Genomic DNA, 15751 nt, shown 5'->3' with positions numbered 1-15751 from the left:
TAACAAGTTGTGCTACTATGCTTGAAATTGACATACCCATCGCACAACCTTCGACTTGTTTATAGAACATATTTTTTGTATTGAAAAAATGTGGATTTTAGTGTAAAATCTAAATCCATTGAAAATTCATTGAGAGGAATATCTGTGTGTAATTTAATATTATCCCATTTTGTTTTAATTACTTGTGTGATAAGCTCGAAAGGTATGTTGGTATATAATGATACGACATCAAGCGAAACTAGAACGTAGTTATTTGTTTTTTTTTTTGTTCTAATTTAATTTGTGTAATATTAATATCGCCGACCAAAAGAATTCGTGCATGATCAATATATTCCACACTTTCGATGACTTCCTCTTTCTAAAAGCATACTGTTGCGATTGCTGCTGGACCTTTGGTTTGGTTAGAACCTGAACATTTCATAAATGTTGGTTCCTGCTATCTGCACCTTTTCCGTTCCTATGATATCTGGGATTTAAATTGAAACGGCAGTTCTTAATTACGTAATAAAAACTTTATTTAAACTTAGTGCTTGTTAAACAACTAAGCCTTCCTGCAGGCGAAAGGTCCGCCGTAACCGTTGATGATGTTGTCCGCTTTGCAGCCGGGATCGCGAGGATCGGAGTTTCTCGCCTCGATGGACCAGTAAGTGGGCCTGCAGTTGTTATTCTCGTAGGTGAGCCTCATGATCGCCCGGACAGGTAAATGCGCTCCATTTTCTAGGTTACCTTGGATCCATTTTTCGCATTCGTACCTGAATGAAACAAGTAAATTCGAGAAAATCCGCAAGATATTGATAAAGTACCGCGAATAAAAATGTGGAAAAGCCTACAAGTCAGAAACGTTGACGGCAAATAAGAATTATGAAATGTTTATACAACGAAACAAAAAATTGCATAATAAGCAAGAACACGAAATCAAAGGCAGTTATAACACAAGAAGGAGACAGGGGGCTAATAGACAAATTAAAGGTGAGAATACATGGGACACTAATAGAACAAGTTAGTGGCTTGCAGTACTTGGGAATTCGAAGAAACAGGAGGACATGATACAGAATTAAATAATAGAATAGAATAGGCAAATAAGGGGCTCATAAATAAAAAGAAACTAAAATGAAAATGAAAATGAAAGTATACAAAACAATTTACAGAATAATCCCTCCATTTGGCTCCGAATCTCGGATAGGGACAAGAGCAAAATTGGAGGAGCAGAGATGAAATACTCGAGGAGAGTGAAAGGAATAAGTAGAAGGGACAAAATTAGAAATGCACATATAAGAGAAGAGTTAAAGGTGGAATCTATAGGAGAATTCATAGAAGAGAAACAACTTTGCTGGTGGGGCCATTTACAGAGATTGGGCAACACTGTACCGGTTAAAAGAGTTTGGCTGAGTAAAATACAGGGAAAACGGAATATATTATGGGTGCACATAGAAAACCCTCGTGGCCGAAACGGACGGGGACGAACTTACCAGCCAACCAAAATACTGTTTTTCTTTAGTAACCTCTTGTTGACGTTGTCGGCTTGAGGCGCCAGATTCCAAATTTCCGCCGGTCCACCAAAAACGGACGCTAGAATATGCCCCTTCTCATCACCAGGTCGTTTGTCCAGCTGTGTCATTCGGGTGTCGAATCGGCTGTTTTAAATTTAAATTTGTAATTAAAATTGTAACATTAATTAATAAATATAATAATAATGGTTATATAAGAATAGTATCCGAATAGTTATTGTGTACTCTGTGAGTTGTAATGTTAAATAATTTTTCAAATCACCAAAGCAAAAATTTTTTCTTCCGCCTTTCAAAAAATTAATAACAATAATAATAATATTTTTATTGTTGTTTATTTGATTATAAATATTATCAATCAGAAATTACATTACATTATTAACAATTTTTAATTGCACATACAAATTCCTAGAATCTTGGAGGTTTTAATTTGATATTCATGTTTATATAGATTTAAGTATACTAAGCTTTAATTTTCTAAATTGCGATTAGTCTCTAAGGGAGGCTTACATTCAATCGGATTCTAAATTTATCCCAATATATGTTGAGAATGTATTGGGTTGTTCGGAAAGTCATTTCGCTTTTTTTGGGGAACATGAAAGACAGTTTTCGTATAATGAATAAATATTTTATTAAATTATATATTGGCCATTCTGGTCCAACACCTTTTGCCATCTTTCTGGCAGTAACATAATTCCCCTCTCATAAAAGTTTTGGTCCTTGCTGGCAAAAAACTGGTTCAGGTGGTTTTTGACATCTTCATTTGAGGTAAAGGTTTTGCCATTCAAAAAATTTTGCAGGGACCGGAACAAATAGTAGTCGGAAGCCGCCAGATCTGGAGAATATGGTGGATGTTGCAGTACGTCCCATTCAAGCTGTAAAAGTTTTTGGCGAGTGACCAAACTTGTGTGAGGTCTCGCATTATCCTGGTGGAACACTACACCCTTCCTGTTGATTAATTCGGGCCTCTTCTCTTTAAGTGAATCATTCAATTTGTCCAGTTGATGACAATAAACTTCTGAATTAATCGTTGTATTGTCCGGCTAAAGCTCAAAAAAAACGATTCTTTTGACATCCCACCAAACGGAGAGCATCACCTTTTTTTGGTGAATGTTGGCTTTTGACACGCTTTGAGCCGGTTCATCTTTTCGGCTCCATGACCTCTTGCGTTTAACATTGTTGTATACAACCCATTTTTCGTCCCCAGTAATAATCCGCTTCAAAAATGGATCATTTTCTTGACGTTTGAGGAGCGAATCACACACGTCAACGCGACGACACAAATTTCGCTCCGTAAAGACATGGGGCACCCACACATCGAGCTTCGAGGTTAAGCCCATGCCTTTCAAATGGCCATGAACAGTCGAATTCGACAAACTTAATCTCTCACCGATCTCTCGTGTGGTTATTCGCCGATTTGCATCAACTAATGCCTTTATCGCATCTTTGTCAGCTTCGACCGGCCTTCCAGACCGTGGTGCATCTTCGACATCAAAATTGCCGGATCGAAATTTTGCAAACCAGTTCTGGCACTGGCGTACTGTTAACACGCCTTCTCCATACACATCCGTCAATTTTTTTCTCGCTTGGACAGCATTTTTACCTTTTCTGAAGTAAAAAAGTAAAATATGACGAAAATGCTGCTTATTGCTCTCCATATTTAAAAGGGCACCAACCAAAAACTACTGCGTAGAATTAATAGAACTTTTTCACACACAAGCCTTGCAATATCAGCTCTCAAGACATATAATGGTTATGCGGCTTAAGTGTGAAGTTGGTTTCGAAAAAACGTAATTAAGTCCTCTGACGGGAAAAAACGAAATGACTTTCCGAACAACCTTATATTAAGATGCTTGGAACAATATTGGCTCATTTTAAACTTGAAACAATAAGGATTGGACGCTTTGTGTAATATGAAAAAAACACCTCAATCTTCTCAAAATATAAACGCAATAATAAATAAATAAGACAGATGGATCACCTGCCATCAAGATGTCATTTAAGTACATGTCACGACAAACTTGGGTTCAAACCAACCACTCCTAGTAACTACTTATTCAAATAGCAGTATCCACTGCAAAACATTTGTGTATTCCTAGTTTTTTTAAATAAGATTATGTAAATAAACTGCATAATGTAATTATTTCTGTTATTATATAAACGCAGATTTCGCAACAAAATTTTGCACAAAATTTTGTGTAAAAAATAGAATACAGTTATGCAAAACACTTGACATTTTGATAACGGCATTTGGTGAATCTACTTTGAGCAAAGAAAATGTTCATCAGTGGTGCTAGCTGATCCACTATGGGCGAGACGACACCTATAGCACCCCAGCACCTCAACCAACCACTCGAAGAAGTGAAACAAATTGTGTCGAAAAATCGTCGAATCACTAATAGAAACTGCTTAATTTTAAGCAAAAGGATCATAGAAGGAGTATCGTACAAGAATTGTTAAACTATGTGCTCAAAAAGGTCATAATGGTAACGAATCATGGGTATATGGTTATGACGTCGAAACCAAAGCCCAGTTGTCCCAATGGAAGAACCCAGTTCGGTCAAACGCTTACCGTTTTCTTTGATTATCGTGACGTAGTACATCAAGAGTTCTTACCACAAGGTCGTACGGTCAACAAAGAGTATTACCTTGGAAGCGCCGTTTGCAAGAAGCAACAACAACTTTTTGGTCAAAAACAAAAGCACAATCATGCCTCAGCCACCATATTCATCGTATATAGTCCCCTGTGACTTTTTCCTTCTCCCAAAACTCCAGAAACCCATGAAAGGAAAGAGATTTGGAACGATTGAGGAGATAAAGACAAATCCCTGGAAGAACTCAAGGCTATACCAGAAAGTGCTTACCATAAGTGCTTATATCTGAGGCATTACATCTCAGGGGACAACATTAATTTTGATGAATAAATAAATGCGTTTTGATAAAACTTAAAACTCACCTTTCTTTTTGAACACCCCTCCATATACGTTTCGGGTACGGACACCTTCTGTTAATACTATTATTTATTTTAATTTTATATTAGTTGGTTTTTAACATAAGTCTTACCACTGATTTGATAAAGACTTGTTGTTTAAAAGTAAGCAGATTTGTAACCCATGTTTAAGCGACTTGCAACCCCAGCACCTGCGTTCCATAGGCATTAACCCACCACTAATCCATAGTTCATTATAGACTCTATTAGTGAAAAATATATAATTTAGTTTTCTGATTTTGTTAGTTACATAATTAATATGCCCAGATATTTTGTAAAAGTTGTTCTTTCAAGAACGTACAGTTTACGTCCTTCTCACAATAGGATTCATAAAGCCTTAGTTTCTGAAAATTGGTAGTTAGAGATTTTCTCGATTCAACGAAGAAAATATGTGTTTTTTTTATTTAAGGACAATAAAATATGTAATACAAGGCTAGTTCCGCCATTCTAACGGTATCCTCTCGAGATTTACCCGACACAATGACGCAAATGAAATAGCAGAGAGTATAGAAAAAAAAAAGCAATGGCACTCTGTGTGTGACATGGTCAGCTGTAGCTTGTCTTGCTTTAAAAAAATAACGATATCGTAGCTTGAAAAAACTGTAAATAACCTAAAAAATAGAAGTACAAGTGGTCAAGAATTTATTTTGTGTAATAGGTTATCCGTTGTTATATTTGATGAATGCGTCTTTAAGTGCCGGAAAAATCCCTGATAAACTAAAAACAAGCATCATAGTGCCCATAGCTGAAGTGTCAAAACCGAAAACACCTGGTTTCCGGAGCAAACACTCGTGCGAATCTGCGTTGCAATATATGTGTGCAGTGTGGCGGAAAGACATGAATGAATCTAAACTAATTCTGAGTGTTTTTGTAGATTTCAAACGTGCATTTTAGACTATTGACAGGGACATTCTTATTACAAATTTAGGTTTTAAAGGCATTAAAGACTAAAATGGATAAAGAACTTTTTATCTGATAGATCTCACCCGACTAAAATTAATAATAATGTTTGTAGTCATAGGGATAGCAGATGGGGGGTGCCGCAGGGAAGCGTGTTGGCCCCGCTTTTATTTATTATTTATATAAATGATATGCATCAGGTTTTAAAAAACTCCTTTGTTAACTTATTTGCTGATGACACGCTTATTTCAGTCTCTGGAAACGATTGCAAAGAAATAGCTACCAAACTGAACATGGAAATGCAGTATTTCTACGAATGGCTGTGTGAAAATAACCTGAAATTAAATGGCTCCAAAACCAAGTGCATGGTTATCGGTTCTAAGGTTAACTGTCAAAAATTTTATAAGTCGGGGTATTCTGTGGATATACAGGGTAATAAAATTGAATTTTTTTCCGAAATTAAATATTTAGGGGTCATCTTGGATCCACAATTATGCTTTAGTAATCATGTTGAATATCTATGCAAAAAAATTGGTAAGAAAATAGGGTTTTTTAACCGTGTATCGCGGTTTTTATCGCAGTGGACTAGGATATTAGTGTATAATAGCCTCATTTTTCGTATATTTGTTCATTGCTTATATCTTGTACAAAAGAAGATTTAAATAAGTTACAGTTACAACAAAATAGGGTTAGGAGAACCATCCTGAACTGTGATAGATATACTCCTATAAAGAGTATGTTAGAGCAGCTAAATTGGCTAAATGTCGGGCAGTTCATTAGAAGAGCAAGTTTAATGTTGGTTTATGGAATTGCGCACGATCACCAACAAGGCTATCTTAAATTATGGTTGGAAAAAAGGTCAAACTTTTATCAATATAATATACGTTCCAATCAGCACTTCAATGTTTCTATGGTAAAAACAACAAATTTACAGAAACCTCTATTCTACGATAGTGTTTGTAATTTTAATGAACTGCCGGATAATATTAAGGGCGCGCTTTGCCCAAGAGCGTTCAAGAAGAGACTTACGGGTATTTGCGAAGTTTATAGTTTTGTTTATGCAAATTTTACTTGCTTATGTAAATAGCGAAGTGCTAAATAAATAAATAAATAATAAACAATCACTGCTGCATCGTCAGCAAAACAAAACACATTTTTCTCATTATTGGCGGGCCAAACACCGTGCCCTGCGGCACACCAAATCCCACCCGTAACCTATCACTCAACGTGTCAGCTATTTTCACACTCTGTGTTCTCTGACTCAAGTAAGATCTAAATAGGTTATTTGCTACCCCCCTTACACCAATATCACGCCCATCATTCTCTGACCGTTATCAAATTTCCCAAAATTATAATCTGTAAATCTACAATAATTAATTTTCTTAAGATATATTGAGAGCTTATGTTTATACACTTTTCAATTGTTTTGCTAACAGTAAAACTTGTTTTCCGCAAACCCTGGTTTTTCTTACCTGGACTTAAAGTCGGTTCTGGTGTTGCTCTTGTCGAACAACGTCGCTTGTACGGAAAGGGTGACATCCGTGGACTGACGATTGCAGCAAGTGTGACTTCCAGTTGTCACTGTAGCCGTATTCCGACCGTTCAATTGATAAGTCGTCACGGCCCCATCGGCATTCCTCCAATAGACAAGGAAAATCGCGACCAAGACCTCTGCTTTCGTCATTGCTTTGGGTATTTCTGTACGCAACGTAAGATATAGTTTTATCGCTTACCAGCGGCGACCTACGCTTATATACTAATGCTATCATTTATACGTATTTATTTTTCTTTAGATAGGACGGGGAATATTTATCGTAATTGCCGGTAAAACCGCCTTTGGTCTAAATATTGAATATAATAGGCGCAAAACTTCATTAGTGCGCTTCAGGGTTGCTTTATCTTGTATCATATACAGGGTGTGTCGTTTATGCGCAAAAAATCAAAAACATCCTAAAAATTTCCGTTTTTGTGGCTAAATTATTGGCGATAAATGAAAAACCGTTAAAGATGGTATAATTTTATTTGAACGGTATCGCAAACCTCTTATTTGTGCAAATTTTGATATTTACCGATGTTTGCTGTAATTTTGAAGTTTTCATTTATTTATTTATTTATTTAGCACTTGGCTATTTACATAAGTAAAATTTGCATAAACAAAACTATAAACTTCGCATATACCCCGTAAGTCTCTTCTTGAACACTCTTGGGCAACGCGCGCCCTTAATATTATCCGGCAGTTCATTAAAATTACAAACACCATCGTAGAATAGAGTTTTCTGTAAATTTGTTGTTTTTACTATAGAAATATTGAAGTGCTGATTGGAACGTATAGTATATTGATAAAAGTTTGACCTTTTTTCCAACCATAATTTAAGATAGCCTGGTTGGTGATCGTGCGCAATTCCATAAACCAACATTAAACTTGCTCTTCTAATGAACTGCCCGACATTTAGCCAATTTAGCTGGTCTAACATACTCTTTATAGGAGTATATCAATCGCAGTCCAGGATGATTCTCATAACCCTATATTGTTGTAACTGTAACTTATTTAAATCTTCTTTTGTACAAGATATAAGCACTGAACAAACATATGAAAAATGAGGCAAAATTATACTATTATACACTAACATCCTAGTCCACTGCGATAAAAAGCGCGATACACGGTTAAAAAACCCTATTTTCTTACCATTTTTTTTGCAGATATTCAACATGATTACTAAAGCATAATTGTGGATCCAAATCACCCCTAAATATTTAATTTCCGAAACAAACTCAATTTTATTACCCTGTATATCCACAGAATACCCCGACTTATAAAATTTTTGACAGTTAACCTTAGAACCGATAACCAAGCACTTGGTTTTGGAGCTATTTAATTTCAGTTTATTTTGACACAGCCATTCGTAGAAATACTGCATTTCGGTGTTCAGTTTGGTAGCTATTTCTTTGCAAGCGTTTCCTGAGACCGAAATAAGCGTGTCATCAGCAAATAAGTTAACAAAGGAGTTTTTTTAAAAGCTGATACATATCATTTGTATAAACAATAAATAAAAGCGGGCCCAACACGCTTTTATTTATTTATTTTATATTAGTCTGGTGAGATCTATCAGATAAAAAGTTCTTTATCCTTTCTAGTGCAGAGTCTTTAATACCATATAACCCTAATTTTGTAATTAGAATGTCCCTGTCAATAGTCTCAAATGCACGTTTAAAATCTACGAAAACACTCAGAATTAGTTTTGATTCATTCATGTCTTTCCGCCACACTGCACACATATATTGCAAGGCAGATTCGCACGAGTGTTTGCTCCTTAAACCAGACTGTCCACTGTAAAGTAGGCAGTTCCGCTCCAGGTAGTCTTTCGACTGCCCACTATCGTTTCCAGGATTTTATCCACTACTGGCAGCAAGTTAATTGGTCGAAAATCACCAGGTGTTTTTGGTTTTAACACTTAAAGACGCATTCACCAAATATAACAACGGATAACCCTATTACACAAAATAAATCCTTGACGAGCTTAATATCTAGAACAGTCACTTGTACTTCTATTTTTTAGGTTATTTACAGTTTTTTCAAGCTACGATATCGTTATTTTTTTAAAGCAAGACAAGCTGCAGCTGACCATGTCACACACAGAGTGCCCTTGCTTCTTTTCTATACTCTCTGCTATTTCATTTAAGCTATCGGCATAAAAGTTATTCATGTTTTCTTCTTCTTTGTCACTGTAATGTCCAAAATCAATATTGGTAAAATCTGCTTTTTTATTTTTATTTCCAACAAGTCCTTTTAATGTCTGCCACATTTTCTTTTCATTTCCCTTGCAATCATCAATTTTTTGGTTATAGTATCTTTGTTTTTCCTTTCTGATAACTGAAATAACGTTATTTCTTTTTCTTTTATATTTTTCCCAGTCTTCTTCACTTTTGGCGTATTTAAACTTTTTGTAAACTTGTTGCGCCTGTCCTGCCGCACATGAAAACCATGGATATTTTCTTGATTGGGCCTTGCGGAGCGGAGATAACCTATCAAGCGCTCCTTGTACAATTCCTATAAACTCCACATATATTTTGTTAACATCCGTGGATGTGTAATTCCAATTTTGACCAATAAGTGCTTCCCGTATTTGATTAATATTCTGAGAACTCAGATTTCTGACATAAACATCCTCACTTACTAGTGTCTGGCTTCGAACTTCCACTTGAACTCCAATAGTTTCGTGGTCACTGATGACAGGAAAGTTTCTCGGGACTTCCTCTACGTTGAAGTCATTTATTATTTCTGATCGATTAGTGTAGCTGAACTTACGGTAACTCGTGTTTCCTTTGTTACTATTTGCTTAAAACCAGTCGAAGTTCGACGAGATGTGAAGGACATTTTATACAGGGTGCATGCACAATTAAATTACATCCATTTTCCGAAAGTTCCATAGTGGTCCGCAAGAACACGATAGAAAAGCAATTCTTTCATCTACCACACAAAATCAATCTTGTTTTTTTTTTTGCTGAGTTGGTAGTTTCATAATAGTGATTTCTAAAATTATCCATTTTTGTGAAGTAATTAAAATGAAATCAAATTTTTTGAATTAGTCGTTTTCGAAAAAAAAAATCGATAAAAAGGTTTGAAAATTGTCATTTATACAATTCGTAAATAATTAATTTTAAGATATTTTTTTGAAATAAATATTTGTCCAAATTTCTAGAACAATTTTCAATATTTTCTATTCGGTTATTGTTTTTTTTTGCAAAATCAAGCAACTCTTTCGGAAGTATAATGAAGGAACACCATCTTTATTTGTCACAATCTACCTCTGGCCATTCGCAAAGAAATTAAAGCTCGGACAATTTTGGAGCAATTATTATGATTCATTTTTAAATAACTGGGCCGTAACATGATAAAAATTTTAAAAACCCAATTGGAAGAACTAAAGGGATTGTCATTCCAGATGTGGGGCACTGAGGAAATAACCAAAACGATACCAGGAAATAAATAGTTTTATTGTGACTAGCAATAAAGTTCGTAGAATAATTTTAATGCTTCCTGCAGGTAAACGAGCCGCCGAAGCCGTTTCTAATATTCACGGCCCTGCATCCTGGATCATTCGGATTGGAATTCCTCGCTTCTATCGACCAATGGGTGGGTCTGCAATTGGCGCCATAGCTCAGCCTCATGGTAGCTCGCACCGGCAGATTTCTTCCTCTCTCTAGTTCCCTTTTGATCCAGTTCTCGCATTCATACCTAAAGTCATGAAAATAGTACCGAGTTGAGGTTTACGTAGGACTTTGTTTACCATCCAGCAAGGATACTATTTCTGTTGAGCAGTCTTTTGTTGACGTTATCGGCTTGAGGGGCCAGATTCCAAATTTCCGCAGGTCCACCGGCAAAGGACGCTAAGATATGACCCTTTTGATCTCCAGGCTGTTTGTCCAGTTCTGACATGCGCCTCGTGAATCTACTAATGTCGTAAAAGAAATATGTAAATTACTACTGATGTTTACTACTGATGTTCAATTTTCGAAAGTAAATTGAAAAAGAAGGTCTTCTAAAAAACATTTTGCTCCAGTCAATTTTTTTTTTGTTGGATTTTTATGCACCTCTGTTGGTAGCGTTGAAAACTAATGGCCTACGACTTTGCTTATCTGGTGTTGAACATTTTTTTAGATACTGTGTTTACAATAATGCAATGCGATAATACTTGGGGGCATTTATCATAAAATTTACGACGCAAAGTTTTACCGAGAAACAAGGCTTTTTCTGTTTTTCATTTGCATTTTCATTCATTCAACTGTTAACACGGAAAACATCCGATTGCTCCCAAACCGTTACCGCACGGAATATTTCACAGAAGGGAGCAGAATAAAGTCCGGTAAATAATACCTTATAATTCATATTTTTATTGGACAAAGTCCCTGCTTGACCTTATCTGCAATAGACGGCGACACTTATTGAAACAAAAGATGTCAGATGTCAATCGGTGAAAGTCATTTTGTGTTTGTTTGCGTTATATCGATGCTAAAAATATAACTATTTAGTGAGTATAATATAGTATATGATTAAAACGCTAGTGGATCAAAATATACATGAGGACAATTCAACTGATTCCGACAAGGGCGGCGAGCTCGTGGCAATACATAAAACCCTTTTTTCTTATTTATGTTTATTTGAAGTGGTAAAATTACGAGAATAAACTCCTGTGAAATTTTGTTTCAGATGCTTCCGAGATTCTTGGCGACAATGAAATAGAGAGATAGAGAATAATGACGAATATGGAGACCGAGACTAAAAGAAGAAAACGCAGAAAAAGAGGCATTCCGGAAAAGCTTACGTGAAGCGAAGAGATAGAAGTGTACCTGTGAATTAGGTGAAAATACGAAGCAAAAAGTTCAAATGGTTTCATTTTCATAAAAGTTATGCGAGTTGTTTCTATTCTGCATTTGATTTCTTTATCTGGATCTAGTTGCTCTGTGATATAGCATCCAAAATATCTGTAATAGGTAACTCTATCAATGTTTTGCTGGTCTATATTTAGGGATGCATCGGCATGTGGCTGGCGACTGAATACCATAAATTTTGTTTTAGCGACATTCATTTTTAGACCTTTGTTCCATCCTGTCGTGTTTACACAATCCAACAGCTCATGAAGGCCTTGGATAGTATCACATAAGATGACCGTGTCGTCGGGATACCCGATAGTATTAATCAGTTCGCCGTTGATCTTCACCCAATGGTCTTTATCTTGTAGAGCCTCTTTGAAAATCACATCTGAGTAAAGGTTGAATAATAGCCATTTCATTTGTTCATAGCCTACATAACCAATGAACAAAAAAAGACAATCATAATCATAATTTTTTCTATTTTGTTTTCCAAAGCACACATAGATTTCAAAAATTGACATTTTTAACTGTAAATTATTAATCTATATGTATTTATAGTGATATCGCAAGTTACTGACGTTCATTTCTGAAAATGTTCAGTAACCCCCAACAACTTTCCCTAAAGAGGTAGGGCAAAACTGAAAAACGAAAATAGACACGTTTATTTTCCGTCGGTTGAAGTGTTTGTATCGAAAAAACAATTCAATGGCAATTATTGTTAAAGTTCGCATTAATTGTTCTATTTTGATATTCGTTATCGCCGGTAGAAGATTTTCGATATTATCGTCATGGTTTTTGGACTGTAGATATTCGTGAGGTTTTAGACAAGAACGGAAAAATTTGGACCACTTTTCTATGTTGTTGATTTTTTAGTTACGCGATCCCTTTTCTACTCGAATGAGCAGAAAAAATCAAAAATTAAATACGAGCGATCAATTTTTTGAACATTTGTATAGTGAACTGCTCCAAACAGTGAACGGTCATTTTTTTGTTATTTCAAACAGCATTTCTTTAAATCTGATCAGTAGTTTCTAAAACAAAAATGAAATTCAAGTGATGCACTTGAAGTGAAAAGTTCACAACGGGTCGATTTTCTATGCACGCAAGTTTATATGCGCCATTCGAATGAAAAGGGTTTACGACATTTTTGACGAACCAGGAAAGACGAAAACCTAAAGATATTTAGAATGTTCAGGAATGGAAGAGATTCTATAAAGTGGTTTCTACAACTGCTGGTTGCAAAAATATAAAAAAAATTAATGATAATCTAGAATTTATAATTTATATCTTAGGTAGCTGTGTTTGTTTGTAACTGACAGCGACAGTTACCAGTTACGAGATTTAGCGAAATTTGCGTTCTTATTATAAAACGTTTCTTAAAGCAAATAAGAGAGCAAAATCTATTAAATCTATGAAAAACTTCAGCCTATCCAGAAGGAAGGGAACATTGGAAAGAGATGAAGATAGTGATCTTAAGACTATCGAAGAAAATTGCAATTTTCTATAAGAAAAATATCGGAAAGCTTGAAAGAAGAGTTTATTGATCAAAAAAATACGTCGTAGCGGAAGATTTAAGCCACTCTCAAAAAAGCAAAAATTCTTATAGATTTGATGACAGTTTTTTTTGTCTGAAACCTGCAATCGCACGTAGATCCGTTTGAGTTCAAAATTTAGAATTTGAGAACGGGCATTTTGTATGTGACGAAAAAAGCATAGTTTTGCCAAACCTGTAACCGTCAGCGTCAATTATAAACAAACATTTTGTTTTTTTGTTGACGACCTACTTCACAGCCTGCTAAGATATAAATTATAAATTCTGGAATATTATTTTATTTTTGAATGTTGCTTTTACTCCTTGTTGTTTCATGAAAAATATATAACTTTCATCTGTGGGTGTTTTCTGCAACACCCTGTATATAACAGCTTGCTGTTTTTTTTGAACCACTTTTGTATTTTACAGGCAAAGTCACTAAAAATCAACAACTAGAAAATTAAAGGACACTCTGCTGTATTACCAATCCCTGAAGATAATGCAGCCAAATCTTATTTAAATATACTTGGGAAAATATTTTCAAAAAAATGTGATTAATAAGTCATTAAAATATTGACGTTCAATCTACTTTGCGCGTAGAAAAGTTATTGGAACTAATTAGTCGACAAAGAAGAAGAAAAAGAAGAAGTATAAAGAAAAATCAGGAGACGGAAGTTTTATTGAAAAAAATATTGCTTATGAAACTTGCACGCCACTGATCTCGATAGTTCTAATAAGGGGTCTATTTATGATCCCAAACGACTCTCTCAAATAGATAAAAAATAAAATTCCAGCCCGTTCGGGATATTAACGAACCTGGATCCGAAATTGGTCCTCCTGCGATTCTTGTCGTACAGCGTTGCCGCTACAGACTCCGTAACTTCAGTGACGCGCCCGTTGCAACATCGACGGAAGCCGGTGTTAACGGTCGCACGATTGCGGCCATTTAATTGGTAGGTGCGTTGGGCCGCGCAAGCAAAATGACACCAAAATACAAAAAAAACTGCTGCGCATAACACTAGGGCTTTTGCCATTTTGTCGAGTGTCGACTCGCCCAATGACGGACCGATTTAAATAAGATTGTAATTGCGAATGGGTTTTTCTTGCGCGATAAACATTATTTTAACAACAGGGAAATATTATTTGTTGGTATTTCCGCGTATCCAGGCGGGAAATTTATCTTTGTGTGCAGACCAGCGGAAACCATTTTCGCAAGTTTTTTAATTTTACGCATATATTGCAACACATGGGATTGGTATTCTTGTGCGTGTCAAATTAATTTTTGATGTATTAGTCAAATAAAAAAAATATCTACTATTTACAGTACAACTTCATTAGTAAATCGGAATTAGCGAAAATTATAGTCGTTTATTAGGGTTGAGTCAAGGGAGGCCGGAACTGACCACCTAAATCATCCGATTTGATGCCTTTGGAAAAAGGAAAAAAATAGAGAAGAAACCTTCTAACCTAGGGTTACTGTAAAAATTTTGTATACCGGGTGACACAAGAAAGTGGTAACACCATAACTTTTAAACAACTTGAGATAACGATTTGAAATTTGGAATGGCTGACATAGGCTGAATGTCCAATTTTTTTAACAATATGTAGTCCATGGCACAACCTACGTCTTTTGCATTTTTGGATTCAGGAGATCATTCTATGTAGGATAGAACGGTTATTCTCATTTTTTTTTGTTTTTTTAAATATTTATTGTGTGTCTAGGAGGCTGTGACCGTCATAAGTACTATTTACATGGAAAAATTGTAAATTAATCTTTATTAATTATTATATTACTGCTATACTATATTAATTAATCTAGATTTTTCAAAATAGCACCCTAGCGGGAATAAAAACTTTTTAAAACAGGTACCTTTTTTTGCAACGTTTTGACACCAAAAATTTTCAAAATGTGTTAAAAAATAAGCTCACAAGAAGGAAAATACATTCTTATAAAAACAAAATATTACTTATGTGGCTTTGCTTCTATTCATCATTAATTGACAAGTCGGTATGGATTAAAAATGTAAAAAAAACTCTCGACAAACTCATGCAAGGGGAAGAAAAAACAGATTAGTATTTAAAAAGAAATAAAATTCAAGAAACTTATTTTTAAACTGTATTTACTTATCTGGTTTTTTCCTTCCTGTGAGCTTATTTTTTACCGGATTTTGAAAATTTTGGTGTCAAAGTGCAAGAAAAGTACAGTTTTTAAAAAGTTTTTATTCCCACTAGGGTGCTATTTGAAAAAACTAGGCTTAGTAAAGGAAACTTTCATTTACAATGTTTCCCGTGATCACGTGACCCCGTAAATAGTATTTACGTAAATTAAATACAAATTTAAAAAACCAAAAGACAAAAGAGAAAAAGCGTCCTACCCTGAATCTAAAAATGCAAAAGAAAATAGATCGTGTTACTAAAAATTCGGAAGTTACTGTCGTTTCCGCTCAAACCGGA

The 15751-nt window shown here is 35.2% G+C and overlaps 2 protein-coding genes across 2 annotated transcripts; both read right to left on the bottom strand.

Moving 5' to 3' along the window:
- Positions 1-490: 490 nt before the first annotated feature.
- LOC132707284 (type VII secretion system protein EssD-like) lies at positions 491-7137 on the bottom strand. Its single transcript, XM_060679075.1, has 3 exons — positions 6867-7137; positions 1470-1634; positions 491-752 (listed from the first exon to the last, which is right to left on the bottom strand). The coding sequence occupies exons 1-3, from the start codon at positions 7076-7078 to the stop codon at positions 542-544; spliced, it is 588 nt and encodes a 195-aa protein (XP_060535058.1). The 5' UTR covers positions 7079-7137; the 3' UTR covers positions 491-541.
- Positions 7138-10376: 3239 nt separating this feature from the next.
- LOC132707390 (uncharacterized) lies at positions 10377-14387 on the bottom strand. Its single transcript, XM_060679234.1, has 3 exons — positions 14114-14387; positions 10683-10847; positions 10377-10630 (listed from the first exon to the last, which is right to left on the bottom strand). The coding sequence occupies exons 1-3, from the start codon at positions 14329-14331 to the stop codon at positions 10423-10425; spliced, it is 591 nt and encodes a 196-aa protein (XP_060535217.1). The 5' UTR covers positions 14332-14387; the 3' UTR covers positions 10377-10422.
- Between the last annotated feature and the right edge of the window lie 1364 nt (positions 14388-15751).

The sequence above is a fragment of the Cylas formicarius genome, unplaced genomic scaffold, assembly GCF_029955315.1.
Source record: "Cylas formicarius isolate icCylForm1 unplaced genomic scaffold, icCylForm1.1 PGA_scaffold_9__14_contigs__length_23061073, whole genome shotgun sequence".
In the NCBI taxonomy this organism is placed as follows: Eukaryota; Metazoa; Arthropoda; class Insecta; order Coleoptera; family Brentidae; genus Cylas; species Cylas formicarius.
Note: the sequence above shows the minus strand (reverse complement) of the source record. Positions and strands in the feature narration are given on the sequence as shown.